The sequence below is a fragment of the Melanostigma gelatinosum genome, assembly GCF_949748355.1.
Source record: "Melanostigma gelatinosum genome assembly, chromosome: 18".
In the NCBI taxonomy this organism is placed as follows: Eukaryota; Metazoa; Chordata; class Actinopteri; order Perciformes; family Zoarcidae; genus Melanostigma; species Melanostigma gelatinosum.
Genome location: NC_136651.1, coordinates 18881824 through 18909711, shown reverse-complemented (window position 1 = coordinate 18909711; position 27888 = coordinate 18881824). Strand labels below are relative to the sequence as shown.

At 42.9% G+C, this 27888-nt stretch overlaps 1 protein-coding gene across 1 annotated transcript; it reads left to right on the top strand.

Moving 5' to 3' along the window:
- Nucleotides 1-11: 11 nt before the first annotated feature.
- On the top strand, nt 12-27486 carry atp8b1 (ATPase phospholipid transporting 8B1). The gene is made up of 30 exons (XM_079289968.1): nt 12-118; nt 8193-8366; nt 8529-8626; nt 12194-12307; nt 12415-12513; nt 12973-13034; nt 13375-13447; nt 14016-14086; nt 14632-14714; nt 14861-15019; nt 15394-15482; nt 16327-16517; nt 17178-17262; nt 17555-17678; nt 18247-18290; nt 18934-19090; nt 19746-19934; nt 20585-20697; nt 20848-21012; nt 21386-21497; nt 21851-21926; nt 22287-22419; nt 22553-22681; nt 22765-22921; nt 23016-23239; nt 23953-24036; nt 24325-24570; nt 24882-25020; nt 25563-25693; nt 25813-27486. The coding sequence occupies exons 2-30, from the start codon at nt 8210-8212 to the stop codon at nt 26044-26046; spliced, it is 3738 nt and encodes a 1245-aa protein (XP_079146094.1). The 5' UTR covers nt 12-118; nt 8193-8209; the 3' UTR covers nt 26047-27486.
- The last annotated feature ends 402 nt before the right edge of the window (nt 27487-27888 follow it).

The window sequence follows — 27888 nt, the reverse complement described above, 5'->3', positions numbered from 1 at the left end:
TCAGCTCTCTACAAGCAGGAAGACGAGGAAAACATGGTGCGGTGACTAAACCAGGACACCGACGGAGAGCAGCGTTCACCTCTTATTTTTGAAATAGAAATCTGCCGGAGGACACGCGGTAAGTCCAGTTTAATGTGTGAATGTCCATGCGTGTTTCACGTTGAGTTTTTTTTAATGGCGTTTAAAATGCACAGAGCGCAGGTGACTGCTTCACCTGGGCGGCTGCTGCTCGACTCACCTTCCCTCTCTGAGGAAGCGTCGCTGGTTTTAGTTTGTTTTGGGGTGAAAATGTTAGCTTGAAACGTTTGCTTGTAACTTGTGTTTTAGTTGTTCATTTTAGTGTCTCTAGTTTAAAAAACGTGTAAAGTAGCAAACTGTTTTCCAATAGTTTATTTGTCCATCCCTGTTGATTAAGGAATGTAGACTCTCAGTCAATGCAATTGAACAGCAGTAGGCCACACACCTCCAACGTGATCATTGAGTGGAACCTTTCAACATGATAGCCTTCACGTTGTATCAGGACGGCTCCCTTAGAAGTTATGAGACTGCCTTAGTTTTCGCTAGTTTACCTACTAAACTGTCAACAGAATATACATGAAGGATTGTATTGATGAAAGTTGTGATGTAGCTTAACACCTCATTGGGTTTTAATAATCATTTTTGAAGTTACTGAACAATACAACCAAACTTATTTCCCTATTAATATGACTATAATATATATTCTTACCAACAAGGAAACAAAATGCCACATTAACAATCACAAATTGAACAATTTTAAACAGTTTTTGGTTTTGAATATGCATCAGTTACTTTTTCAAATACTTGAGTTACTTTTGGAAATTTGCATTATTCACATGAGCATAAATGGGGAAAATCTGTCTTTTTTTTAAAAGCTGTTTCCCGTTTTTACTCCCAAATCATTGGTTAAGAACACCAGGCGCTAATGCCAGGATTTGAGGTTTTAATGACAGCAAACTTATGACAGGTGTGTCAACTGCATGCCAAATTAATCACAGCACACATGGCCAAACGGCCTCCTAAGTTACCACATGACCGGTTGCTGATGAGCAACGTGGCGTTTAAAAGGCTACGTTTTTTGTTTGGCGCAGTGCTCACTCCACATAAAAACACACCGGGCTAACCCTTCATCACTTTCAGCAAACTTCAACTGATAGACTGCATTTTAGCATGATATTTGTCATTTTGGTATCGGTATTCAAGTGTAGGTGTCTTCAGCCCAAGTATTGACAATGAGGACACCCAGCCCCATAGTTCAAGGGCTGCCTCTCCCAGCTCAGTTGTTTTCCGGTCACAGAGTCAAGTCTTACCATGATGACTAAGGAAATCCTGCATCTGTGTTTTGTACTTTTGCATTGGTTTGAAAGGGTCAATCACCTTGCTTTGAGTGCCATCCCTTAGTAAGTGACGGGGAAGCTATTGGATGGACGGACGGATGAGTCTCGAAAGGGACGTGGAGGAGAATATTTAAGATGGGGAGAAAGAAAAGGGGAGAAACCCTCAGAACTTTTTCTTTCTGGTCCTGCTGTGAAACGTCACCGATCAGTGTCTATTTCTACTGACATGAATCAACGTTGACCACAGATGCAGTTTTCTGTTCCAACTTTAACTTGTTTTGTTTACAGCTGCCTCCGGTCTCAGGGAAATCTTTCTCAGTAAAGAGAGAGAGAGATTCTGGGTGGAGTGTAACTTTACTTTGTCACAACATTAACATGTGATGTACAAACAGAAGCCGGGCAGCTTGTGAAACACACCCACACGGTGCAATAGCTGGTGTTGTTGCCTCTGAACACAGTGACGGCTCCGGGTGTCTTTTCCTTAAACAAGCAGCAGAGTCTCTGTCCGTTTTGCTCATGGAAATGTTTGCCGCCTCATGGAAATAGTTTGGACCTTGAGACCAGCGACTGAGAATTTGAATTGCGCCTTGAGAGTCAACTTGGATTCGAAGGGTTGAGCTGAGGTGTAGATGTCACGGCCTCTTCTGTGTGTTTGGATACGTTTGGGGGCTGAAGCTGTTTGACGGTGACGTGTTTGTTGCAACCAGATTATTTTTGGGTTTTTTTGTCTTTTATTACATGTTAAAAGGTCTCTGTTTCACCAGTCTGGTGTTACATTTGTTTTTAAATTAAAGTTCAGAGTCCTATGTGAATAAATAGGCAACATGGCACAAATTCATAAATCTGCGTACAAACTTATCTAAACACGTCCCACAAATGCGTCCCCGTAACTATATGCGATTGCACATGGCCACATGCATGAGACCCTAGCCACATGTAGGCAAATTAGGAGTCAAATACAATTTGACTACAAAAGTAATGTTCGTGTAAGTAGGGTATCGTTTGGGTTTTTTCCGATACCGGTGCCTAAACCGTGCCTGAACCGATACTTTTTTTTTTCTTCAAAATGAACAATATATTAACTGTTTTAAAGTGTACTATAAATATAAATAAATACAAAACAGACTCTGTACACACACTACAGCTTCAAACTTCAGCAATTATTTTGCAGAAATATGAGCATATTTTCCTTCTCTGGCAAAATACGACACGTCTCATGCCTTATTTTATTTTACCAGTTGGTGGTGGTAATGCGCCAATTCGTCGTTTGCCAACCGCCAGTTGGTCTCAAAGAAGACGAAGCTTTCGCGTGCCTGTGTTGTTGTGCTAATGAGCGACAGCGCTAAGTAGCCCGTTGTAATAATACTATGAGTGAATACTACGAGTCCTGCTGCCAGGACGGAGTCATCAGAGTAGTGTAAAAAAAGTATTTCAATCGGCTCAGGCACCGAAAGGAAGCACCAAAATCTGCGTTACGTTTCGGTCCGGTAGATACCGGATGTATAGGAACCGGTGACGTATTGGCACCGAGTTTCGGTACCCAACCCTAAGTGTAAGTGTTATTTGTTGGTGTTGGGGGAGCCCTGCATGAATTCCCTCTTGAGTGTAATTTATCGTGACGTCTGTCGACGACCGCGGCTTTAGAGTCTAAAGTTTAGACTGACATCACCCAGAGAGGAGTTGAACCCCTAACTCTGGCAGTGTTTGTGCCTTGCTCGGCGGCTGTTCATGGACTGTTCATGGTTGTCAGGACTCTCAGCTGTGAGTGAAATGCAGAATACGCTCAATGGCGACTTGACTCGTAGATTGATTGATAATGACAATAATTGCCAGTCAACTTTAGCCTATAAAACTGAGCCAAAGTGACGAAACGAGTCCTTGCGTCCATTCATCTGGTGAGTTGTTTGCAGATCCAAGAAATTAGTTGTAAATATTTCAGGTCCCCTTTGGAACAGTGTGTTGTGCAGCTTCAACAACAGCGACGTAGCTATGATTCTTTTGTTTTCCTAATTAAAGTTTTCTCTACGGCCGCGATGTAAACAGTAGGATGTTTGATGTTTTTTCTTTTATATTCCCGCTTCTGAATAGTTGTTTTTACTGATGTAAAGAGCTGGTACTTGTGCCTTTGCATGCCTTTTACTGCAGCCGTAGTCCCAATGCTTGTTCTGTTGCCTGCTGAAGTGTTCTAAACACAATGAGGTAACAGATCAGGACAACGTCTAATATCTGGAGAGGGCACAGGGCCTCATTTAGCAGTCAAGATCAAGTTTACATTTTAGGATACAGTGTAGGAAAAACAGAACAGGACTAGATGCTCTAGCTGCAACATATTTGTGTCATGTTGTTTTATCACCAGGCGATCAGAGGACAACTATTTACTACGGTCTTAGTCAAGTTTCATGTTTGGGATGAAAGCTTCACATCATGTCTGACTGTGCAAACGCAGTGGTGTCATTGAAATGTATCAGGAAGCTGCCGCTTGCTTTTTTTTCTTCTTCTTTTTTGTAAGTGAGCACATCCTCTCACTGATGCTTTTACACTTTAAAGCAAATTGTGTGCTGCTCTATGTGCTGAGTCACTGCATCAAGTGGTATTCCAGCAGAGAACAGGCATTCTTTATTCTTTGTTTCCCACCTGTTTAGTTCACAACAGACACACACACACACTCCCAGGTGCCCCAGAAACCCGACTCCGCATTAACCTGACACGCTCAGTCACACACACACGCTTACTTTCCCCATCTCAGCGGGAGCTCATCCCGATGCGTAACGAATAAGTGAAATATCTTCCACTCTTACCAGCTGCAAAGGAGGTTTTGCTTACTGTTTGTTTGTTAGCAGGAGATAGCAAAAAAATGTCATTCATTTCAATGAAATTTTGTTCGAAACTCCACAGCCACCGACTGATTAGTTTTGGTGGATCAGGTTTGGTGTCCTGGATCAACAGGTTCTACACGAATCTGTCGATGCAGGCTAAAAATAAATTAGAAAATGTACTATATCAACTTTATCTGCCAATAACAATTGATAGAAGACAAATGTGCCCTGATTGGTATAAAAACCCCTTTGTCTGTTTTCCGACAAGAGTTGTTTTAATTCGGGGGGGGTGGGGGGGGAAGGGAATTCCAGAGGATTCTTTTTTCTTTCTCCAGAATGTTCTACCGTGTCCTGGAGAAAGTGCCTCTGGGACACCGTGATTTTTGGTGAGGTGTCTGCTTGTGTCTGGTCACCTTTCTGTTGTCGAACTGAAGACCATGTACTGAAACAACGACACAAACCGTATATCACGCAAGTACCAGGTAAATCTTAAAGGAATGCAACAACCTCTTTGTATGGTAGTTGTTTGTTACTGGTGGAGTCCGCCATTACTTTGTAGGCTTCGCACTACATACCCAAGACACTGACTGATTGTTCCCTTAAATAACAACCTGCTTTTTTAAATTCACTTGCTGTCAATGAATTTTGCGTTTGAACAGAAAAATGTAACTTGAGAAAAGATGAATTCCATGTCATGGAATTTTGAAAAATAACAATTTCTAGACCTAGAGAAGTTGTCGGAAAATATGAATGAACCCAGAAAGCTTTGGAAAAGTCCCAGCTATTTGATTCACAAATACCTGTGTAACAGATGTGTTTGAGTTCAGATCGACTGAGAAAAATTGATATTAGTTAAACCATAGTTTTATGTTCGGACAGATCGTTGATGTCGCTGAATGTTTCGCGGGACAATGTCAGACCCAGACTGTTATTCAGATGTTTCATGTATAGACAGACATTTAAGAGAAAGTATGGTCATGACATTTTGCTTCAAAGGCATGGAAAGGGTAGTGAAAATGTATTTGTTAAAACGGATATGAACCCTGTATGTATGTGCAAGTTGTATTAGCCAGTAGGTTTGCTCTTGGAAGATAAAATGCAAAAACTGTGATCATAAATGTAAAATAATATTTGAAGAGTTGATCTTTTTCTTTAAAGGACTGTCAGAGTGTTGGAGCTGGACACTGAGTCCATGAGAGAGGACAATAGAAAACTAAACCGTGTCTTCAGGGTATGGGTCACCAGTGTAGAAACAAAGTCCCTTTTCCTTTATTTTGCTTGAAGCGTCCTCCTCACCTCTGAGCGAGAGCTGCACCTCCTCCCTTGTGTCAGGTTTCAGGTCGTCGCTCAGGTATGCGCTCCTGTCCCACTCCCCGTGAATCCCTCCCTCTCTGCTCTTTGTTGTTGCCATAGTGATGTTTGGCACGAAACCAATTCACCGGAAACCTGTTTTCCGAGTCGAGCGATCCTCACAACCCTGCTGCTGCTGCTGCTGCCCCTGCTACCCCCGGTTCTCTTTGTTTAGATGAGGCTGTTTTCAGGCTGTGTAGCTGTCACAGAAATGTCTTCATTCACTTCAGAACGTGACCTCAAAAGTAATCATTTACTTCTTAAACAGTTAATTATCCTGAAAAGTCCTCTATTGAGACTGCAGCTTTTTTTTATGTAGTTTGTAGTGGCTCTCAGACTTATTCTGTCACCCCCCCCCCCCCCCCCCCCCTCCAGTTTAGGGGGGTATGGGGGGCGGTACAGGATCCAAACTCCACACAGCCACTCAGACTACTTTAGAAGTGGTCTTCTCTCTAGAAAACCGTGCTGCCGACATGTTGAGCCAATCAGGTTTATGACTTGACAGTATCCTTACACCTCAGTGATTTAATACACAACGTATAATATCTGGAGAGGACACAGGGCTTCATTTAGACCTTGTATTGTGACATGCCTCCAAACCATGTCAGTGCAAGTATGAAGTAGGTTTTCTTTTCTTTCACAATCAAGGAAACCTTTATTTTTAGCAGCCTGCGTGCCTCCAGCGATGACGTGTTTCTAAAAGACTGACGCAGGCTTAAGTGGAGGTTGTGTATGCCTTTGGTGTGGCACGTCGTTTGACTGGATGTCTCAAAGATGCCAGTCTTATCATCGGATGAAGACGCCTGATGTCGAGGTTTCCTTTAGTCCATCTGGACTCAAACTGCTGAAACGTGTCTAAGACTGGTTTCAAGACGACCGGTGCTCATCTTGGAGGTCTTCCTCTGGCAGGGCAATGATTCCTCTTTTATGTGCTTCATTGTTCAATCGAGAATCTGCCCTGTAAATCCACTTGTACTCCGTCTCAACTGCTGTCGCCAAAACTAAAGGATAAAGAACTGAAGACGCTGTAATTCTTATTTGAAATACCTGCTGAGGGATTCGCTGTCATCTTACTCCCTCCTCTCATTCGTTCACTCCTCTGCCTAGATTTTAAAATTCTGTTTTCCTCCACGTCCTCACTTAGTTTTGTGCAGACTTGTGTGACCTGCCAGAGCTTCATTTAGTCACAGAATATGCAAAAAAACACCATACTACTGCTCTACCCTGTAGTATCTAAAACATTAAATTGCATGTATTTGTTAGTGATAAAAGCAGCTCTGTGCTAGCAGCTCTGTGAGGCTGTACTCAGGCATAGTGGTGCTTTGAGCTAAATGTTCAAGTTAGTAGACTGGAAACTTCTGCCCTCTTGTATCTAGGCAATACACTTTCAAAATAAAATGCAAATTCCTACCAACTAAGTAAACTAAAAACTACGCAGTGATGGAACAGAAAATGGACATATCTAGAATTGGGGGAAAGACATTTGGTCTGGACTATAATCGGCCCACCTCTCTCACTTCCATTTCACAAGTTTGAGTCCTGCCGTAGTCCCTGCGTGTCCCTGTGGAGTGCTTTTTAGGTGCGTTTGTTCTTGGAAACTGGACTAATGAGCCTTATCAGCTGTGCTAATGGACTCCTCCGCCTCATTAAACATTAAGCTGATGAACACCAACCCAAACTCTGCACCTGCTAACCTGGAGCCGTCAGGCGGATGTTTTCCAGTGATGCAGCGGATTTGCTCTTTAAAGGCTCAGTAATACACTGAGACAACTGGGTATTGTAGTTTTTATCAAATGTTATTCAAACAGGAGGAAATGGTGCCTTTGTTGGGGACAGTCGCTCATCTCGTGAGTATTTTTCCGGCGGCGGGACGGTGTGGTCCAGACCTTTTTGAAGTGTCGACTCTAAACACAGTTTGATTCGGGCTGGTACGTTGGTCTCCATTGACGGAAAAATTGAACCATCAAGAAGGTGCGGTCACATTCCTCAGTCGCAGATGTGTGCGTGTTCATTGTGACACTTGAACACACAAACGCGCACCGCAAAGTCATCACACAACGCGTGACATGACATCAGGAGGTAAACCCGAACTGCAGCTCTTTAGTTCTTTGTTTCATGAGCATCGATGGCTGTACACAATAGATGAGTGAAACTGATCCAGCTGATAGATCATAAAGTCATAACGTTAAGACATGCAGATTACCTCTGACTTCATCTCTAACAGCTGATTAGCTTATCGTCCTTGTTTCCTGATTCACTGGATCTGCACTCCTGTTCCGTCTGTGCTCTTTCTTGGCGGTCTGATCTTTCTGGATACATTTTCAGTCATTTGTTGTTTTTGAACATGTTTGGTTTGTCAATGTAGGGAGAGTCACTGTTGCTGCAAATGTCAGCTGGCTCAGCGTTTCTTTGCTTCTCTCCACCTCACTTTGAGTGTCTGAGGCCTGACGATTCTTCAGTATGTTTGTACAGTATTCAATAATTCCAACTGTACATGCTTTTGTTTTTTGATGAATGGTCACACTGTCAGTTTCTGAAGGGGCGTGTCCAGTCCATTGTTGGTTTCTGAAAGTATAAAAACCTGTTACCCATTTGTGTTCTGATCGCTGTAAAAATGTGAATGACGTCATGTTACATTCATTCATGAACTGCAACTTTTCGTCTTTCTCAGATACCTGAGGTGCCAAGATGAGTCGGCATCGTGTGGACTCTCAGGGGCCTGACGATGAGGTCATGCCGTACAGCGACGACGAGACGGATGACGAACTGGAGGCAAGCTCTGAAGAGGAACCAGAAGAAGAGCCGCCAGGAGCCCCGCTGCCCCCTGTGGAAGCTAAACCCAGCGGTGAGACTCTTAAGACACACTTATGACTTTCTTTTGATTTAATCTTTGAGTGAACTTCACACTCATCAGAAGATAGACCAGTTTCATTTAGTGCGTCGTACAAAAATGTTTATTCTGTAGTTTACATTTTAGTGAAGGAAACCATATTGTTTTCTGTTTCAGAGATGGGGTGGAAGGTGAAAGCCAACGACCGACCTTATCACCAGCTGCCAGAGTTTCAGAAAAAAGTCTTCCTATGCATCAAGAAGAGCAGATACTCTGTAAGTTCTGTCATACCCGACATAAAACCGCTGTTCATGGGACTTTAATGGTCCGAAGGCGCCTTTAATCCTCATCCTTGTTGGTCCTGGTAGAAACTAATCCTGAGCATATAAAGCAGGGATGCCCAATACGTCGATCGTATTGGGCATCGGCGGTAGTGCGGGTAGATCGCATGCCATTCAAAAAAAAAAAAAGAGATGTCCTCATGGCATTTGCCACTTGATTTTCTAACACACGGGTCACCATGTATGCGCGGTCAACCGCGCGAGCTACTGCAAAACGTGAGGAAATGCGATACCTTCCTGACTGCATTATTCGGCTCTACTCATTTATGTGAGTCAGCCTTTTCATACATGGAGAACATTAAGTCCATACACCGTTCCACCATGACTGATCATCATATGAAGTCTGCTTGAGGCGGATACCAGCAGCTACTGTCCGGACTATGCAACTCTGGCCAACCCCATTCAGTGCAAGTCATCAGAGTGAGGTGATGACCAACAATGTACAGAATTGTATTGTGCCATAAGGGTTCATGCAGTTATGCAAGGTACGCCAACATATATTGCAACATTTTGTGTTTGGCATGTTTTTAAATGGGCTGTCCATCATGCCGTCTATATTTCAAATCATTCATCAGTCATGAGATAGATTTTCTTCCTTCAAGGCTGTCATTGGTTTCAGTTCATTTTAGTGGTGCAACAGATCATAAAACACGTGGTTTGGATCGTATGACGGATCGGTTCACAGGGAGCAAATATAACTTGTAGAAATCCCAGATGTATTTTTTGCCACCGTTAATTGCTGATCATTGATGATCCATAATGGCAGATGCAGACTCCTTTTGTGGTTCATTATAGCAGCTGGTCTACAAGGCTCCGGACAATTTTCTATTTTTTTTTGCCACCGTCCCAAAAATCATTTCAACCGCTCTGAAGTCAGTAAACTATCAGAAATGTTATCCTTTTACTTTGTTACAGTGATTTTTTTTCCTTCATAAAAACAAGGAAGTAAAAGATTGTATATTAGTAGTTTTAATGATGTATTATAAGCTGCTTATAGCTAGTGTTACCAGGTCATAATTCGTCTCTAATATCTATTATGATGTTGTGAAAACATCTCCTTCAAACAACTAGATTTATTCAAGTTTGTCACCAACACTACATTTTACAAGATTACATGTGAACACATCATAACGTTATCACTTACCTTCGCCCAATACTCATTTTCACTGAACAGAGCCTGAACGCATCGTAATGTAACTGACATAATGTAACTCTTGTCAATTTAAAACTACTGCACGGATCACAGATCGACAATAGTCCGTTACACCATTTCTATCACAATCAACCTGCAGAGAATTACACTTGCAGTAGAGAGTTGATTGATGAGTCAACATTTCCTGGTAGTGTTTTGTCTACGTTACTTTGTCATTGTGGGTTGTGCAACGGTGTTGAAGGCTGGATGAGAGCAATGCATCTACAAGTCACACTGATAGAGATTCAAACCTGCAAGAGTCAGTAAGTAAAGACTACGTTTCTGTGAGACTGTGTGATCCGCAGCTGTTGCATGTCAGAATCAACCTGAAGGATCATTTTGGAAAATGTTTAAAAAGCAAAAGCTGAAAAAAATGCTTAAGACTCAAAACTGAGACTGCTATTTCTTCAGTCAAAAGTAACATGGTTAAACTTTAAATCATATGCACGTTACAGCTGGCAGGTTGTCAATGTGATACTTTTGTAATTTCTGGTCTCTTAGCAAGAGAAAGTGATGTCTTTTTAACTATTAAACCCTTTTGAAATGAAATGTATGCACCATAAGTGATGAGATCACTCATCACTTATGGTGCATCACGCATTGATGCATTGAATGCGCATTAACAGACTTCATACTACACACGTCTGAGGGATTTTAGCCAGGTCTGCTGCAATATTTGACATAATTACCAAAGAACAGAGTGTGTAAAACAAGAATCGCAGGTTGAATTTGATGAACAACGGCAACAAGGAAGTTGCGTGTGTTAATTTGATATGTGTGCTTCCTCCTGATGTCACCTCTGTTTTTGCTGAGTCATTTGAGAGTTTTTGTGTCGCCGGTCTTTGTGGAGGCTGAAAGCTGATCATCCAGCTGAGCCGACCTGTATCTCACTAATAGACACAGCGAGACTCTGTGGGACTGAAGCCACAACATGTTTCTAAGAACAGTAACCCGTTGTGCATTCTAGAGTCCGAGATCTACCAGAAAGCTGGTGGAGTTGTCAGAGTGCCGATGGTTGTCTATAATGAAATGCAGCTCTTGTCTTATTACAGACGTCCCTACTAACTGGGCCACGGCCTGCACAGTCAACCCAAACACTTGCTGGTGCTTCTGTTGTAGAGGAGACATTTCAGCAAAGCAATACTCTGACCATGTCACCTGTCCACATACTTTTGGTCTGGGACCGTTTAGGCTAGTGCCATTGTTATTTATGAAGCATCCGATGATATTTTTAGACTGTAGTGTTCTTCCAACTTTGTCGCAACACTTTGTTTGAAAATAAAACAAGTTTCCCCAGTTTAGTGTGGAAGAAGTTGATTGTCCTGCGCAGAGTCCTGAACTCAAGCCCATCCAACACTTTTGGGGTCAGAACGGTTGATGTTGTTCTGTGAAATAAAACTCTGAGAACAGATCTGGAGCTGGTAGGGCTTCAGTGTCTTGGTGGGGGACACCGTGGGAGGGACGGACTCACCGGTGAGTGGAAACCAGGCTCTAACGTACAAGTTCAGATGGTTCTCCTCTGCTGCAACACAGCACTGCCTCAGTACTACAGACACCATGAGAACTGACGATTCAGGACAAATGGTTCAAGGTGCAGTTGGGTTTCCCAATTAAATGCATACTGCAGGCAAGAGTACGTACTTTGTAAAGGCAGCTGCAGTATGTACTGATGTGAAACCAGGCAGCAACCTCTAATAAGGAAGTGCCTTAAACTTGCATTATCTCTAACGGTCAGCAGGGGGCGTCTCCCCTTGTTGCATGAAGAAGTCTGATTGTATGGAAGTCTATGAGAAAATGACTACTTCTCTCTTGATTTATTACCTCAGTAAACATGAGTTTATGGTCGCAATCTCTAGTTTCAAGTCTTCTTCAATACAGCATGATGGCCATTTAGTAAGTTATGGTCACTCACGCTCCCTGGTTGCAAAAAAATAATAATCGTGGTGGCCAAGATGGTGACTGCCAAAATGCCAAACTCAAGGCTTCAAATCCGCAAATCAATGGGTGACGTCACCTCGACTGCGTCCACTTCTTATAGACGGTCTGAGTTAAACTTAAAAAGAAATTAAAAAAATGCTGGATGACATCACTATGACGTCATCAGGGTTATTTTCTCAGAGTATCTCACTGATCATGCAACTGGTTTCACAGGTTGAGTGGTATTCCTGATGACTAATAAACTGCTCTTTATGTGTACAATTGGCGTAGTGCCCCTTTTTAAGATGTCTGTTTTCTGCAGTTTATCAGCACAGGATAAAAAATACTAACTGACTCTGCACCCATCATATCATTGTGTTTCTTCTCTGCAGAAAAACGCCATCAAGACGTACAAGTACAACGTCCTCACCTTCCTCCCTCTGAACCTGTACGAGCAGTTTAAGAGAGTCGCCAACCTCTATTTCCTGGCTCTGCTCATCTTACAGGTACATCTGAAAAGAGATTAACCTCCTGTCCTCTGATTTATAGTGCTGCAATAAAAAAAAGGACCAATACGTACCATCAGCTGTTTTTTTTTGTTTTTTTTGGTTAGATTATTCCGGACATTACTACTCTGCCCTGGTACACCACACTGATTCCTCTGGTGGTGGTGCTGGGAGTCACTGCCATCAAAGACCTGGTGGACGATCTGGTAATACTTCTCTTTTGGAAAGACACACACACTGCTAAATCCATGTCAGGTTTTATCATTGTATTGTGATTCGTTTTAATCAAACCTCTTCAAGCGCAGGCTGTAGCTGCATGAGTTTCCAGAAATCATCCATAGAACTTTGAGAGACGCTGGCATTGCTGGCAATAACTTTAAGAACATTTTATACCAGTCAGTTTTAATTTAGCTGATGCACAAACATGTACCCTTTTGAAGCAAATACTGGAATACAAAATTAAACTTATCAGATTAAACAAATATGATTTAATATTTACACAAGTTTGTTAATTTTTGATGCAAAGGAGTGAAAAAAAATCAATTTCAGACAAAGATCTAGAAATCAATTGATTGCTGTTCATGCTCCAGTACATTGCCATGTGATTACATCAGTAGGAAGTTATCCGTTTTGTCCCGACATCTTTTTCATTAAAATTCTTCCAGGCGCGGCACAGGATGGACAAGGAGATCAACAACAGGAAGTGTGACGTGCTGCTGGACGGCGGGTCAGAACAACAAACGTTTTCTATTCGCTTTGAGTTATAAAACAAGATATCCTCTATCTCTAAATACTGACGCCATTTTGAGAAATGCCAGTTGCTCAAGTTCTCTGTTGACCACGTGTTTTAGAATCCGAATGTTAAAAGAAGTATTTTGAGCATTGATTTAGCATTTTGAAATACATCTACGTTGACATCTGACTCATATCAAATCGTGTTTTGTGGCGTATTTGAGGTTTGATCTTGTACAATGTGGGCCAGTAAGTGGAAGCTCTCCAAACCTTCTTGTCCTCTAAAAAAAGAGAACATGCAAATATATAAAAACTCTGATCGGTCTCTGCTTCAGGTTCCAAGAGTCGAAGTGGAGAAACCTCCAGGTTGGAGATGTGGTTCGTCTGAAGAAAAACGACTTCATTCCGGTATGATGATTCATCATTTTCTTTCTGAAATGTGTAACAGTAACTTGACTGACTGAAGCAGGTAAACGGATCAAATGCGCTCGTGTGACTTCCTGCAATTTCCAGCTGACCCACAGTGGCACCTCGAAACCATCAGAACAGTCTCTTTGTTAATCGTTGCCAACTTTGAGGAAATGATCTTTTTATCAAAATTTCATAGACGTGTAGTTATTTTTAAAACATTTTATGTTCAATCTGTCAACAGTTATACTACCTGGTTACATCGGTCACCATAGTTGTCCTGTATCCTAGTTCGGTAGCGATAACGTGGCTAACTGCTGTAGATCTGTTCAGGTTCACGGTCAGTCAGTAAGCACATATTAAAGCGAGGGTAATGTATTTAAATATATTATATTCCATTTCTGCTTAATAGATCCCTCTAAATCCTACACACTGGCCTTTTTGAAACAGGGCAGAAATGCAGCAGAAAGCAGCTGTGTAGTCAGATTTGAGTGTTAAACCCTTCCGAATGCTTGATTTGTATCTTTTGTTTTTTTTTAAACGTGTATATCTTTTGTATCCTCTTCAGGCTGACATCCTGCTGTTATCCAGCTCCAACCCAAACAGCCTCACCTATGTAGAAACAGCTGAGCTCGACGGGTAAGACTCTCTGACCTTTCTTTGTTTTACCAGAATCGCATAATTGTTATCGTAATTTAGTGTTAAGGACACTTAGTTTTGAACTGTAATATTGAATGAGCTATTCAAACGTAATAATGGAATACATTCTGTTGAGAGATACTGCTGCTCAGCGTTCTTTGTTCCGACAAGTTTTTGTTTGAGCCGTAGTTTCTTCAAGAGTTCAGTCAACACATTACGCACCGATAAGAGGAGAGCAAATGTGTCAAAAGCTAAACAAACTCTGCCAAGCTCGGCCTTGTGACCAGTGTGACCGTATGTTCTGCGATTAAGTGAGAAACGCCTTTGAAATCAAACGGAGAGGCCTGAACTATTAACTAGCTATGTGGCACGCAGCTTGCATCAGAGAATTACATTTATTTTTCCATAAGTGAGCTTTATTTATCTTGACTGATCACGTTACTTCCTAACAAGTGAAATTAAACATTTACCTGTGATTGTGCTTTCCTCAGGGCTTGGTTTTCAGTCTGTTTTGCGTATGTTTTTTGTTTTTTTTTCCCCTTCAGGGAGACCAACCTGAAGTTTAGGCTGGGACTCAGAGTGACGGATGAGAGGCTGCAGGAGGTGCGTCAGCTGGCTGAGTTTAATGGTAGGCACGCTTCACCACGCTTCACCACTACAAGCAAAGTTTATTTGCATAAACATGATTCACTTTTAGTCACTCAGACTTTTAAAGTATAAATAATTTAAAAAATATGAAATAATTTATTGTTTATCCTTTCGTCTCTCCCGAAGCTCTGATCGAGTGCGAGGAGCCGAACAACCGCCTGGACAAGTTCGTGGGGACGATGCTGTGGGAACAGGAGCGCTACCCTCTGGACCTCGACAACATGCTGCTCCGAGGCTGTACGATCCGAAACACAGAAGAGTGTCACGGCCTGGTCATCTTTGCAGGTGAGAACCCCTCTACGCGAGATGACATCGCTGCAGAAATCCGAAATTTGTGAAAAGAGCATTTTAACGCTGTCAAGTGTACACTGAAGATGTGGATAAGCGACATCATCTTAAACATCATTTGGGTTGTTGGCACCACAAAAGAAGACATTTGAAGACGTCTTTTGCATTTTTCTTTATTTTGACATTTACGGTCCGAACAATTTATAGATTGAGAAAATTCAAATAATTGTCACTTGCAGCACAAATCACCATTAATTCATTATTACCAAATAAATTTAACCTTGATAGTAAATAATCCAGAAAATTATTGATGATCAAAAACTGACTGATTGCGACGGCTATTGTTCACCTTTTGATATGTGATGTCATAGGAGCTGACACCAAAATCATGAGGAACAGCGGGAAGACGAGGTTCAAGAGGACCAAAATTGACGAGCTGATGAACTACATGGTTTACACGGTAAGACAAGTAGGAGGCGGAATTCATCAGCATCACAATTCATTTCTTTTTTATCTATCTTCCTTGTCAGCTACAACGGTGGATCTGAGTTTTAAATTTGCGAGACAAAAACTGAGCGGGTTCTTGTCAAGGAACTATATCACTCCACTTTGCAAGGTTCGATCAACCTCAACACACCGTAGATGCCACCTTTTAAAGACTACGGGACGTGAGCCGCCGAGTGCAAAAATGTTAATTATTAGTATTCATTTATGTTCATAAATGAAGACAGAAAGAACATGAAATAAAACGTCTGTATGAATCTTTCAGGACCTTCACTTCGGACATCGTAAACAGCAATCTTCAGGACTTATCTGATAACCCATTGGCAAAATAATACGCCCAACAGGCCCAACATGAAGATAAAGTACAATACATACCGATGTCGGCATTCATGAAATGACCCAAAAAGGACAACAGAAAACGCGTATATGTATCTTTCAGGAACTTGGCCTCGCTCAGAGGTCATCCTTAACAATACACTACAACTTTAGACACAACAAAATTCAGCTCAGCGGCTCACGTTGCAGCAGTGTTTAACGGTTGCATCTGTTGTGTGATGAGGTTGATCCAACTTTTTTTCACATACATTTATGACTTTATAGTCTTGGACAATATTACATTTTTTTTTCTTGTAAATTTACAACTTTGATCACATAAATTCATATTATTCCGACAATTATTTACCGACAATGGCCCTAATATACCGTTGTCTTCGGCTGCATGTTCCTTGTGTGGTTTATCATTTCTGGGGCTTTGTGATAGTCACCCATTGTGTAACCGCATTTCTGTTCCCTCGCTTTAGATCTTCGTGCTGCTGATCCTGGTGGCGGCAGGTCTGGCCATCGGGCACTCCTTCTGGTACGAGGAGATCGGCTTAAAGGCCTGGTATCTGTACGACGGCAAAGACCAGAGCGCCGCCTACAGAGGCTTCCTCAGCTTCTGGGGATACATCATTGTCCTTAACACCATGGTGCCCATTTCGCTATACGTCAGGTGAGTAAAACCTTACCCACGTATTTAGGTGGACAAGTAGTGTCAAGGATACTGGATCTGAGTATGGATGTTACGTTCCCCTTCCTGTAGTTTGAAGGTTTGTGTAAAAGGGAGGTCTTTCTGCCGAGTATCTTTCTGCTGAGAATCAGAGTAAACTCCTCTGTTACTAAAAGCTGATTTCAGAGAAGCCCTCCTACTACTGGCCTTGTCATAGACAGTGTAAAGTGTCTACGCTCCATGGAAAAGATGACTTATACCACAGAATTACTATACTGTGGCTGTAAAAAGACATGAGTGAAATGAGATTGTTACGACTCTCAGGAAACCTGAGCTTTGTCCCTCCCCTCAATGCAACTTTAACAAACACAGAACAGCATTAGTTGGTTCCTGGTTAGGTTTTGTCAGTAAGCCAACACGACCAACTGCACTGCATGGCTGCGGCAACGGTCAGCAGACTTGCGAACTAGTTATCCAAGATAACCATGTTGGCAGCAGGGAGGCGTCATAGCATTGCTTTCCTCTTCTCTACCTTGTCACTTTTCCACTCTGCTTCAGCAAGAAGACCTGTGGAGTTCTGACACATCGTTGTCAGAGAGCAGCTCCACCTCCAAGAAATAATTGTCTAAATTAAAATCCATCTCCTGTTTGCGTTGTGCTCAGTGTGGAGGTGATTCGTCTGGGCCAGAGCAAGTTCATCAACTGGGACCTGCAGATGTACTACGCAGAGAAAGACACACCGGCTAAGGTACAGTACGCCTGCTTTTAGAGGTATTTTTAGCTTCTCGACTTTACTCTAAATGTAACACACAGCACATCCTGTGCATAGAGGATGGATTATTGTTTTTCCAAATTCAAATGTGTTTTAACAATCAGGTGTATTTTCCAACGGTGTGACTTTTTACAGCTGAAAACAACTGTCTTTTTCCTTTTTTACTGACTCAAGGTTCACTTACTAGCGTTTTTGGTGGTGATATCTGTACCCTGATGATTTTCTCACTTTTCATGAAATCAATGGTTTCCCCCCCCACCCCGTACAGGCTCGAACCACCACCCTGAACGAGCAGCTCGGTCAGATCGAGTACATCTTCTCCGACAAGACGGGAACTCTCACACAGAACATCATGCAGTTCAAGAAGTGCACCATCGCTGGACGCAGCTACGGTACCGATCCGCTTTATTTCACTCAAACACAAAAATACATGTTAATGTTTGATATTTAGTGACCCTGGCAGCATTAGCGCCTCACTCCCAGTTACTGGAACTCTAACTATGGCCTTTCTCAGGGAGCTCACCCTCTCCAGTTAGAAATGGAAATAAACCCATTAAGAGGTAAAGAGAAAAGCGAAAGGAGGGAGCGACACCTGCTGCCTTTTATTAGAATGACAACTGTTTTATTGATGCCAAATCCCCTCCATTTCTGCATTACTATTTCACTGCAATGGGACCGCACGAGGGTTCGCCCAAACAAACTTCACCACAGTTAGACGATACGGTCTCAACATTGGCTTGTGAAAGCTTCCTAGATTGGCGCCCCAGTATGAAAAATATCATGTACGAACTTCATGAGATGAAATAAAACCCATGACAAGAGAATATTCTTTATGTGGCACTTCTTCTTTGCCTCTGCACGCGTGTGTGTGTGTGTGTGCGCGTGTGTGTGTGTGTGTGTGTGTGTGTGTGTGATCTTACAGCCATGACTCAGTCCAAGTTTTTGCTCTCCTGTCCACAGGTGACCCGACTACAGCCGAGGGAGTTGTGCTGGACCGAGGAAGGGTAATGTTTTATTAAATAGTGTTGCTATAGAAGAGGAGTTTACTTCCAAAATATCATGATTCACATGTAAGATGTGACAAAAACGTGTTTAAGGTTTATCACGTGTGTCTTTGTAGGAGAAAGAAATGACGCAGACAAATTCAATTTCATTCTCAACGTATGAAAAGTGATCCATACTTTAGATTTTAAATAGATTTTCAGATATTGATTGAAAATAATGATAATATGTAACTGCACAATACTGAAATGGATGAATTACAGTTTGTATTTCACAAGTCTTGATTATAAAACCACTGGTATGCCTTTTTGGTGATCAATATAAGACGTACAAGACGTGTGGAGTACATATTTTCTATTTATTATTTGTGAATGTTATTCAAGCAGGAATTGTTAAAATTGTTTAAAAAAATAATAAAATGGACAAAAAATAAATCATAAAGCGTATGACACCGATGATCACTATGTATATTAAAATGATGCACAACAAATATAAAAGTACCTCTTCTCATGAAGATGTTTTTGACTGCTAAGCTAAAGAGGAAAAACTATTATTCACAACAAAATGATATCGTTTTTGATCAGTTAACTACTTGCGTAACTGACTGATTAAAAACTGACTATTTCTGCTTTTCCCCCTCGTTAGCCGGTCGACTGGAGCTGGAACCAGCAGGCTGACAGAAAGTTCCAGTTCATGGATCATGCTCTGGTTGCCCGTATCCGATCCGGGAAGGATAAAGATGCTAATGAGTTCTTCAAGCTGCTCTCGCTCTGCCACACCGTCATGGTGGAGCACAAAGAAGGTGATTCTTAGTTTGGGGCAAGGGGAGTGGAGCTAATGAGTAAACCTGTGTGTCAACCCTAATGCACCCTGAAGAGTACGTTTCCAAGTGTGGTTGTATGAGGTGCTTCTCCATAGTGGTCTACCTCCAGTAGATGGAGGCAGGAGTAACGGCACGGGAGCAAAGCCATGTACTGCTGTAGACTTATTTAAGACACCTGAGAAAAGCCATAACCGTTTAAGTGTACGGTTTTCAACATTTTCACCTCTTTACTTTCCCTTCACGCAGCCCTTTCCAACGGGGGACTGAAGCCGTAAAATCATCGTTTCTGTAAATGGAGTCTGGTTGCTTTGAATAGAGCATAGATGGTTATAACGGCTTCGGTTCCCGTTGGAAAGGACGTCTGCCGGTAAGATAATTAATTGGTTTTGCTGCTGCCCAGGTCCACAGCAGTACCCCTGTGCTCGTACTCCAAACTGGGGGCGTGTTACACCCAGTCTATGGATAAATGGCACTTTAAAACATCCAAGGTGTCCCTCTGACGCCGCATTAAGCAGTATTTTAGGTATTGTCAATGAATCGAATGCACAGACGGGTGCATTACCACAAAAGAGAAAACTGCAGGCGTTTCATCGAACAGGACCTGCTCATGTATGGGTTCACATCTTCCCCTCAGGCGAACTGGTGTACCAGGCGGCGTCTCCCGACGAGGGCGCCCTGGTGACGGCCGCCAGGAACTTCGGCTACGTTTTCCTGTCTCGCACGCAGGACACCATCACCATCCGGGAGATGGAGCACGAGAGCACCTACGAAATGCTGGCGCTGCTCGACTTCAACTCTGACCGCAAGCGCATGTCCATCATCTGTACGAGTACACACACACACACACACACACACACACACACTATTGTGCATACAAATGCATTTCTGATTCTGTTTTGGTACAGTAGTTATAATAACAGAAAGAATAAGTAGTGACATGAGTGCCATTTTGACTTTCAAGTAGAAGTTTGTGTTTGAGGCTGGCATACAATGATACGGCGTTAGTCCGTCTGGAAGGTTAGCGTTGGAGCAGCTCCTGTTATGCTAGCTACAGTCTTGCAGATTTAGCGATGCTCGACTTTAGATGGACAACTTCATCAACAAATATAAACTTGCACTTCGCCTCCACAGGCGTGAACTACAGTCACAAATCTGCTGATATAAGATTTAAAGGTCCAGTATGTAGCGTCTATTGGCAGAAAATGGAATATGATATTCATAACAATGTTGTCATTACTGTATAATCACCTGAAGCTAAGAATAATTGTGTTACTGTTGGCTTAGACTGAGCCCTTAGTATCTACGGGTCCTCTTTAAGGACAAATAGACCTGTTAGGAACATGACACACAAAGTTTAGGACTGGTCCTGATTTTGGGACTTGACTCAATAATTCGTAGCCACGGTTAAATACTCTGTTTCCTCTCGCTCTCTCGCTCTCTCGCTCTCTCGCTCTCTCTCTCTCGCTCTCTCAGTGAAGTTTCCTGACGGTCGCATCCGTCTCTACTGTAAAGGAGCCGACACAGTCATCTACGAGCGGCTTTCCCCAAACTCCAGACACAAAGAAACCACCCAGACTGATCTGGACGTGAGTTGGCCGAACTTTCCTCTCATTTGCGCTGCGTTATTTAACACAGCCCGTCTTTGAACAGCAGACATGTGTAGAGAAGCCACAGCATGCGTGTACGCAGCTGTTTTTATTTTGAAGGAAAACACGGTCTGCTTTTTTGTGCTTCAGGTCTTTGCCAACGCGACGTTGCGGACGCTGTGCTTGTCCTACAAAGACATCAGCACAGGGGAGTACGAAGCCTGGTCCCGGAAACACAAGGAGGCCCAGGTGTCCATGTCCGACAGAGACACCGCCCTCGACCGCGTGTACGAGCAGATCGAGTGCAACCTGTTGGTGAGTGGAAAACAACAAGAGCATCTTTTCTGTAGACCTTGAAGGACTCGGCAGCTCCTTGTTGTTTTTCTCTCCATGTCTCTCTTAAAGGTAGAGTGTGTAGCATCCTGAGGATCCATTTTGTTTTCATTAGTGTCGAATCACCTGAAACTAAGACTGGTTGTGTTTTCATCAGCATAGAATGCCCGTCATATCTACATGAGGAGCGGGTCCTTTCATGTTTTTACCTAATGGTGAGCGGAGGTAGTGTTCAGTTTGTTGCAACCTCACCGACGGATGGCACTAAATCCTACACACTGCTCCTTTGGCTCTCTGGTGTTCACTATCTGATTGAAAACCTGTAAAAAGTAACCGGCCGTGTGCCTCTGTTCAGCTGATTGGGGCGACAGCCATCGAGGACAAGTTGCAGGACGGAGTACCAGAGACCATCGCTACACTGGCCAAGGCGGACATCAAGATCTGGGTCCTGACTGGAGATAAGAAAGGTACCATCAGAGTCCGTTAGTTGGCCTGTACTCACGGTCATGAGGCAATAAGAGCCACTGTCTCAATGGGGAAAAACACTATTAATTGGTTGAAGTACACTTTTGGAAGTAGGAATGAACCTGCCTCTCTTTATAATATGACATAAAACTGGATGAACATCAACCTTCTAAAATTCAATAATGTTGCCGTTAAGCTGCTTCCTCCTTGATTTGGTACGTAGACAGTGAGCACTGGAACAGCTACAGATCAAAGCATTCGATCATCTGATCAGAACATGCTGCGGCATCCGCTTTAATTAAAAGACAAAACAGTTCGTGTTTGCTCCTCTTACTTTGAATGTCCTTCTCTCCAGAAACTGCAGAGAACATCGGATTTGCTTGTTCCCTTTTGACAGACGACATGCAGATCCACTACGGAGAAGACATCAAGTGAGCTGATTTAAAATCTATTATCAATGCTAACTGCTATTACTACTCTTACTATATGTATCATATATGTCATGATTATGCTGTTCATTCTGTACACTTGGCATCTATTGTACTTCTGTCCATCCTGAGAGAGGGATCCCTCCTCTGGTTTCTGTGGAGTTTTTTCCTGGTCCAATGACAGAAGATGTCGTATGCTGTACAGATTGTAATAACGTGATAACGGGCTATACAAATACACCGAATTAGATTGAAATAGAACCGATCCCTCCATGTTTGTTGAGTGTCTCACCTCTACATCAGGGATGCAAGTCTTTCCCTTTGAGTCGTGTAAGAGTTTGTCTGCTGTTCCTGTGTTTGCAGTGAGAAGCTGAGCATTCGTCAGGCCAACCGGAGAAACCAGCCTCAAACTATACGCCGAGGCAAAAAGAAACCCGCGGAGCCGTTCTTCCCCGCGCCGGGCAAAAACGCTCTCGTCATAACCGGAGGATGGCTGGTGAGTTCCATTTTAAGATGAACACCGTTGTTAAATGATGACCAGTTTAGAATTTAGATGTGCAGCTCAGGGACATTTTCCCCGTCAGCTAACGTGGTGGATTGTGCTGATCGATTCAGTTTGTTTTTTTTAGAACGAGATTCTGTACGAAAAGAAGAAGAAACGTCGCCGTCTCCGCCTGCGGCGTCTCGGAAAGCGAGCGCCTCCCACCAACCCTGGGGACGGACAGCCGATGGACGAGAAGGAGAAGGAGATGAGACAGGTGCAGATGCGTTAATGTTTCAAAGTTTGTGCCGCCACATGACTGGTTGACTTGACAACAAACACGGTGGACTGTCTCTGCAGATCGACTTTGTGGACATGGCCTGTGAGTGCGAGGCGGTCATCTGCTGCCGCGTCACACCGAAGCAGAAGGGAAACGTGGTAGGTTTGGTGAAGAAGTACAAGAAGGCCGTGACGCTGTCCATCGGAGACGGAGCCAACGACGTCAACATGATCAAGAGTAAGGACACAAACAAATTTGCGTTAAAGGACAAACCGTCTTCTGCGTGCTAAGCATTCCAGTGACTCTACTGTAATCCCCCTCCCCCCTCCAGCTGCAGACATCGGTGTTGGCATCAGCGGTCAGGAGGGGATGCAGGCCGTCATGTCCAGCGACTACGCCTTCGCTCAGTTCCGCTACCTGCAACGCCTGCTGCTGGTGCACGGACGCTGGTCCTACATCCGAATGTGCAAGTTCCTGCGTTACTTCTTCTTCAAGAACTTCGCCTTCACACTGGTCCACTTCTGGTACTCCTTCTTCAACGGATACTCGGCACAGGTGAGCAGCATTGGTCCCGATCAGGCAGTGTGATCTCCTTTAGTCCCAGACATTTAGATTTTCCTTCACAATCATTCATTTGAATGAATTGACCATTAGATTCTATTTCTCCGGTATACCTTGACATTTTGGCCTCTAGGCCTTTTGAGATGGTCTCTGTGTCAGTTTAGGTAATCAGAGTAAAGTCATGTCTGACTTGGCTGTGAGACAGACCACACCTCGGACCAGGCAGCAACCTCTGCTTCTGAAAAGTGAAGCCAATGTGGAAGTGGCTAAACTCCTCTGGTCAAAAAGTCTGATTGTATAGAAGTCTATGAGAAAATGACTCTACTTCTCTCTTGATTTATTACCTCAGTAAATATTGTAAACATGAGTTTATGGTCTCAATCTCTAGTTTCAAGTCTTCTTCAATACAGCATGATGTTCATTTAGTAAGTGAAGGTCCATTTAGAGTCAAACGGACCTTAAAGCAGAGGATGTTTTGGGCTTTGTCGTGGTCCTTCTGGTTGCAAAAAAATGCAAGATGGCGACGGCCAAAAATTGAGGCTTCAAATTTGTTGTCTACAAACCAATGGGTGACATCATGGAGACTACGTCCACTTCTTATATACAGTCTATGGCTGGACCCTCCTATCCAAACTTGCGTAATGTGCAGAGGTGATCAATATGGGGCAAGGGACCAAACACACTGACTGTTGTTCCCCTGTCTGCAGGTCACCTATGAAAACTGGTTCATCACTCTCTACAATCTGGCTTACAGCAGCTTACCTGTTCTGCTAGTTGGACTTCTTGACCAGGTAATAAACAGCCTTAGTTGTGGACACAAAGTACAGTACAGAAAAAGGTCATTGGCTGCGGGTACACTGCTGGTTTTACAAATTACATAAAATTTTAGTTTTTTTGGGTAAATCTTCGTTAAAAGTATCAACATTGCAGTTTTTTTACTCTGTAAATTCACGGCCAAGTAATTATTACAGCTTGACATTTTACAGGTCGATGTGAAAGTAAATGTGGAAGAGAAGACTTAGGTCAATGTTAGAATTAAAAACTGAACTTTGTTAACCCCCCTCCTCCTCTCGCTGCAGGACGTTAACGACAAAATGAGCCTAAAATTCCCCAAACTCTACCTGCCCGGCCAGCAGGGGGCGTTGTTCAACTACAGGAACTTCTTCATCAGCTTGTTCCACGGCATCTTCATCTCGCTCATCATCTTCTTCATCCCCTACGGGGCCTTCCTGCGGACCATGGGGCAGGACGGAGAGGCCCCCTCCGACTACCAGTCCTTGGCCGTCGTCACCGCCTCGTCGCTCGTTTTTATCGTCAACATGCAGGTGAGCCGCGTTCAGTTTGAGGGCGTGTGAGCGGTTCTGGCAGCCCAGATGAGAGCATGCTAACATTTGGATCAGCTAAAATGTATGCTCAGATTCAGTAAGATTTGATTTTTCCTTGTTCGTAAATGGTATTAGCGTGAAGTAACAAATTATAAATAAATTATTTGAAGCACTGAATCAGAAACTAATACATATGATGCTGTCATTGTGGAATATTGGGTTTGTCCAACCTTTAAAGCTACTTAAGGTGGATTTATTTGACGTGAATGACCTGCTGACCTTCGTCATCTCCTTCCCCTCTTGTTCGTCAGATCTCTCTGGATACCTCCTACTGGACCTTCGTCAACTGCTTCGCGGTGCTGGGCAGCATAGCCATCTACTTTGGCATCATGTTTGACAGCCACAGTGCTGGGATCCACGTCATCTTCCCCGCACTGTTCACCTTCACCGGTCAGTCGCCGAGCATCCACCACAGTGCGATGCGGTTAGCTCGCCCGGCTTTATAGTCTCCACCCCGAAAACAAAGTTGTATTTATTTTTTGAAAAATCTCAGGAACCCAGGATTTTCCGCCACAATTGGCAAATAGTATCGTAGCTAAGAAACTAACTATGCACGGCAAGCCCGTCAAGCTTTCATAATTGGAATATCAGGACCACTGGTTGCGTTGCTCAACTTCCTCAAATCATTTTCTCTTGTAAACTTGTTTTTTACCAAATATAGAGCAAACCTCCAACCTATTTCTTGCTTGTACAAGTATGTAAACTACACATCGGGGAAAACAGGGTTATGTTAGAACATCAAAATAGTCTTTCCTTATTATATTAACAAACTCAGACTTGCCTTCTTGAAGCTTTTGTTGGTGTCCGCTTAGTCTTTGTGCTGATGGCTCAACCTGGAGAGTTTTAGTGAAACACCTCCGCAGCCGGTAAAGTGCCACATCAAACCTCGCCGTCTTTGCGGTTCTCATGGTGCGTATATTTGTTGTTTGCAGGTGCAGCGTCGAACGCTCTGCGTCAGCCCTACCTGTGGTTAACCATCATCCTGACTGTGGGCATCAGCCTGCTGCCCGTCATCTGCATCCAGTTCCTCTATAAAAGCATCTGGCCCTCTGTAGGAGATAAGGTACCACCGACATGCTGCTGGGTCTGTCTTTAAAGGGAATTAGTCACAAAATGTCACTTCTCCCAACACGGCAGTGTTTCCTTAATGTTACCTGCTCATTTCTCATCATCCCCCCCCAGATCCAGAGGAGCAGGAAGAGGTACGAGATGGAGATGGAAGAGGAGGAGAGGAAGAAGCCACCGCCCTTCGAGCGAGGCCGGCGTTCCCGCCGCTCCGCCTACGCCTTCTCTCACTCCCGCGGCTACGCCGACCTCATCTCGTCCGGGCAGAGCATCCGGCGGCGCCCGACGGCCCGCCGCGGACCCCAGGACAGCATCAGGGAGGTTCCCAAGACAGAGGCCGAGAACATCTGACGGAGCCGAGCGTGAGACGGAGCAGCACTGTATCCAGAAGGGGTTTTAAATATTTGGGAAAGTTCGAGGAGTGCTTAGTTCATCCTCATTTTTCGCAGCTTAAATGGTCAACATCGGAAACGGCGCAGAAACAAACTGCAGCCCGGTTGGAGTTTAGAGCGACCTCTTTCTTGAAGAAAGTTAAATGAAGCGCTGCTGAATCCTCAGTTCCTCCTCTTTGCACAGACTCTTTGTTAAAATTCAGATGGAAAAAAAAAGCTCACCGACGACACGACCGCGGTTACCGGGGTTTTAGGTCATGCAGCGACTGTGTGACTGACAATGTTGTTTTACTCAGGATTTTTAAATATTGAAGCCTTGTTTTTAGTCCGATTGTCATTGTGGGATGTGTGGCTGGACATGGAGCCGTAACGTTATTTAATATGATGCTTATTTTTGGCATTCATAGTTTTAGCCAGATGTCTGTGGAGCACTTGATATGTTAGTGTTTTGTTCAAATTAAACAATATATATTTATGACAGTCAATTTGTCCGTTATCTGCATGAAATCAGACATCTTAGTTTAGTTTCACTTCTGTCCGTTAAGATGCAAATCCAAAGGTTTTCCTTCAAATTAAAACGGGCTGAAGCTAAACATATCGAGGTATGCTCTTTTAATGTTTTATTATAAATAATGGTGGGATGTTACTATGCCAGGTGGCTGGATGTTCTAAAGTGTCTTAATTTAAAAACAACTTGTAAATAGTGATCTTCTCTCCTGTGCTGCATCACATGTCTTAAGTGTCCTTACAGATGGATGTTGTCATCGCTACCTTAAGGGACCTCCACCTTTTTGTTTCCGCCTTGAAATCTTTTAAATGCCTCTTTCAAACCGGTATCCTATTATTTGTTCTATACCTTACTTTTTTGTTCTTTTAATAGACCCTGAGGTGCCTGAAACACACTCTGTGGGGAAGCTGCAAGGAGCTCAAGTTTGTCTTCCTGTTTGCCGACTGTTTACTTCTAATGGGGAAAGAAACACAGCAAGGAGGTCTAGGGCTATCTTCATGTTATTAGGTCTAAGTAGTTTGTTCGGTTCTTTCTGTTGTTTTTACTTCTTGGAAGTTACATCTCACGGTAAACGATGATGAGGATTTCTGTTTTTTTGTCACTGGTAGTTTATGACTAACCCAAAGGTGACGTTTGTCTTTTTCCAGTCCTGATAATCACACTTGGGATGTTCTTGAAACGGCAGTAAGCCAAAAGTGACACGTTCCCGGTCTGTTACTGTATACCCTCGATGCTGGTGTTCTGTATGCAGACGTCTTTTTATTACTGAATGAATGGAGGCAGATGAGAACTGCTGGTGATTGTACTGGCAACAGTTTGGTCTCTGTCATATGACGGTATTTTATCATGTGGTTGTTAATAAAAGCCAAGGGCATATTTAGCAATCTCAAACGAGTGTTTATTTTATTGTGGTGACTCACGCCTCTCATTTTATGTTTGGTTGTGGTGATTTTAATTTCAGGCAACATTAAGAAGAACCGTTACCCAGTGGTAGGCTACATTCATCAGTAACTTATTTTGGTGCATATAGTTTTCATTTATGTAAATGTATAATCCAAATCTTTATGTGAATCATGTTTAGTTATCTATCTGCAATAACTTAAATGTTTTAAGCAAATAATCGATGCAACGGAAATGAATAAAATAATTTGATTAATAACATCATTTAATATAACTGTTAAGAGGGACTTTTTATTTTTGGGACAAAAGTAGTTTGCAGTTTAACCGTTATCTACATTCTATAAATTATACTTATATTTACTAGAGGATGTTGTTGCTAAATTAACATAATTT

Excerpts from the sequence above, each read along its gene's own strand:
- atp8b1 (XM_079289968.1), top strand. The coding sequence starts at position 8,210 with ATGAGTCGGCATCGTGTGGACTCTCAGGGGCCTGACGATGAGGTCATG. Across the intron at positions 21,013-21,385 it reads AGATCGAGTGCAACCTGTTG|CTGATTGGGGCGACAGCCAT; the intron begins GTGAGTGGAAAA and ends GCCTCTGTTCAG. Across the intron at positions 22,420-22,552 it reads TCATAACCGGAGGATGGCTG|AACGAGATTCTGTACGAAAA; the intron begins GTGAGTTCCATT and ends TGTTTTTTTTAG.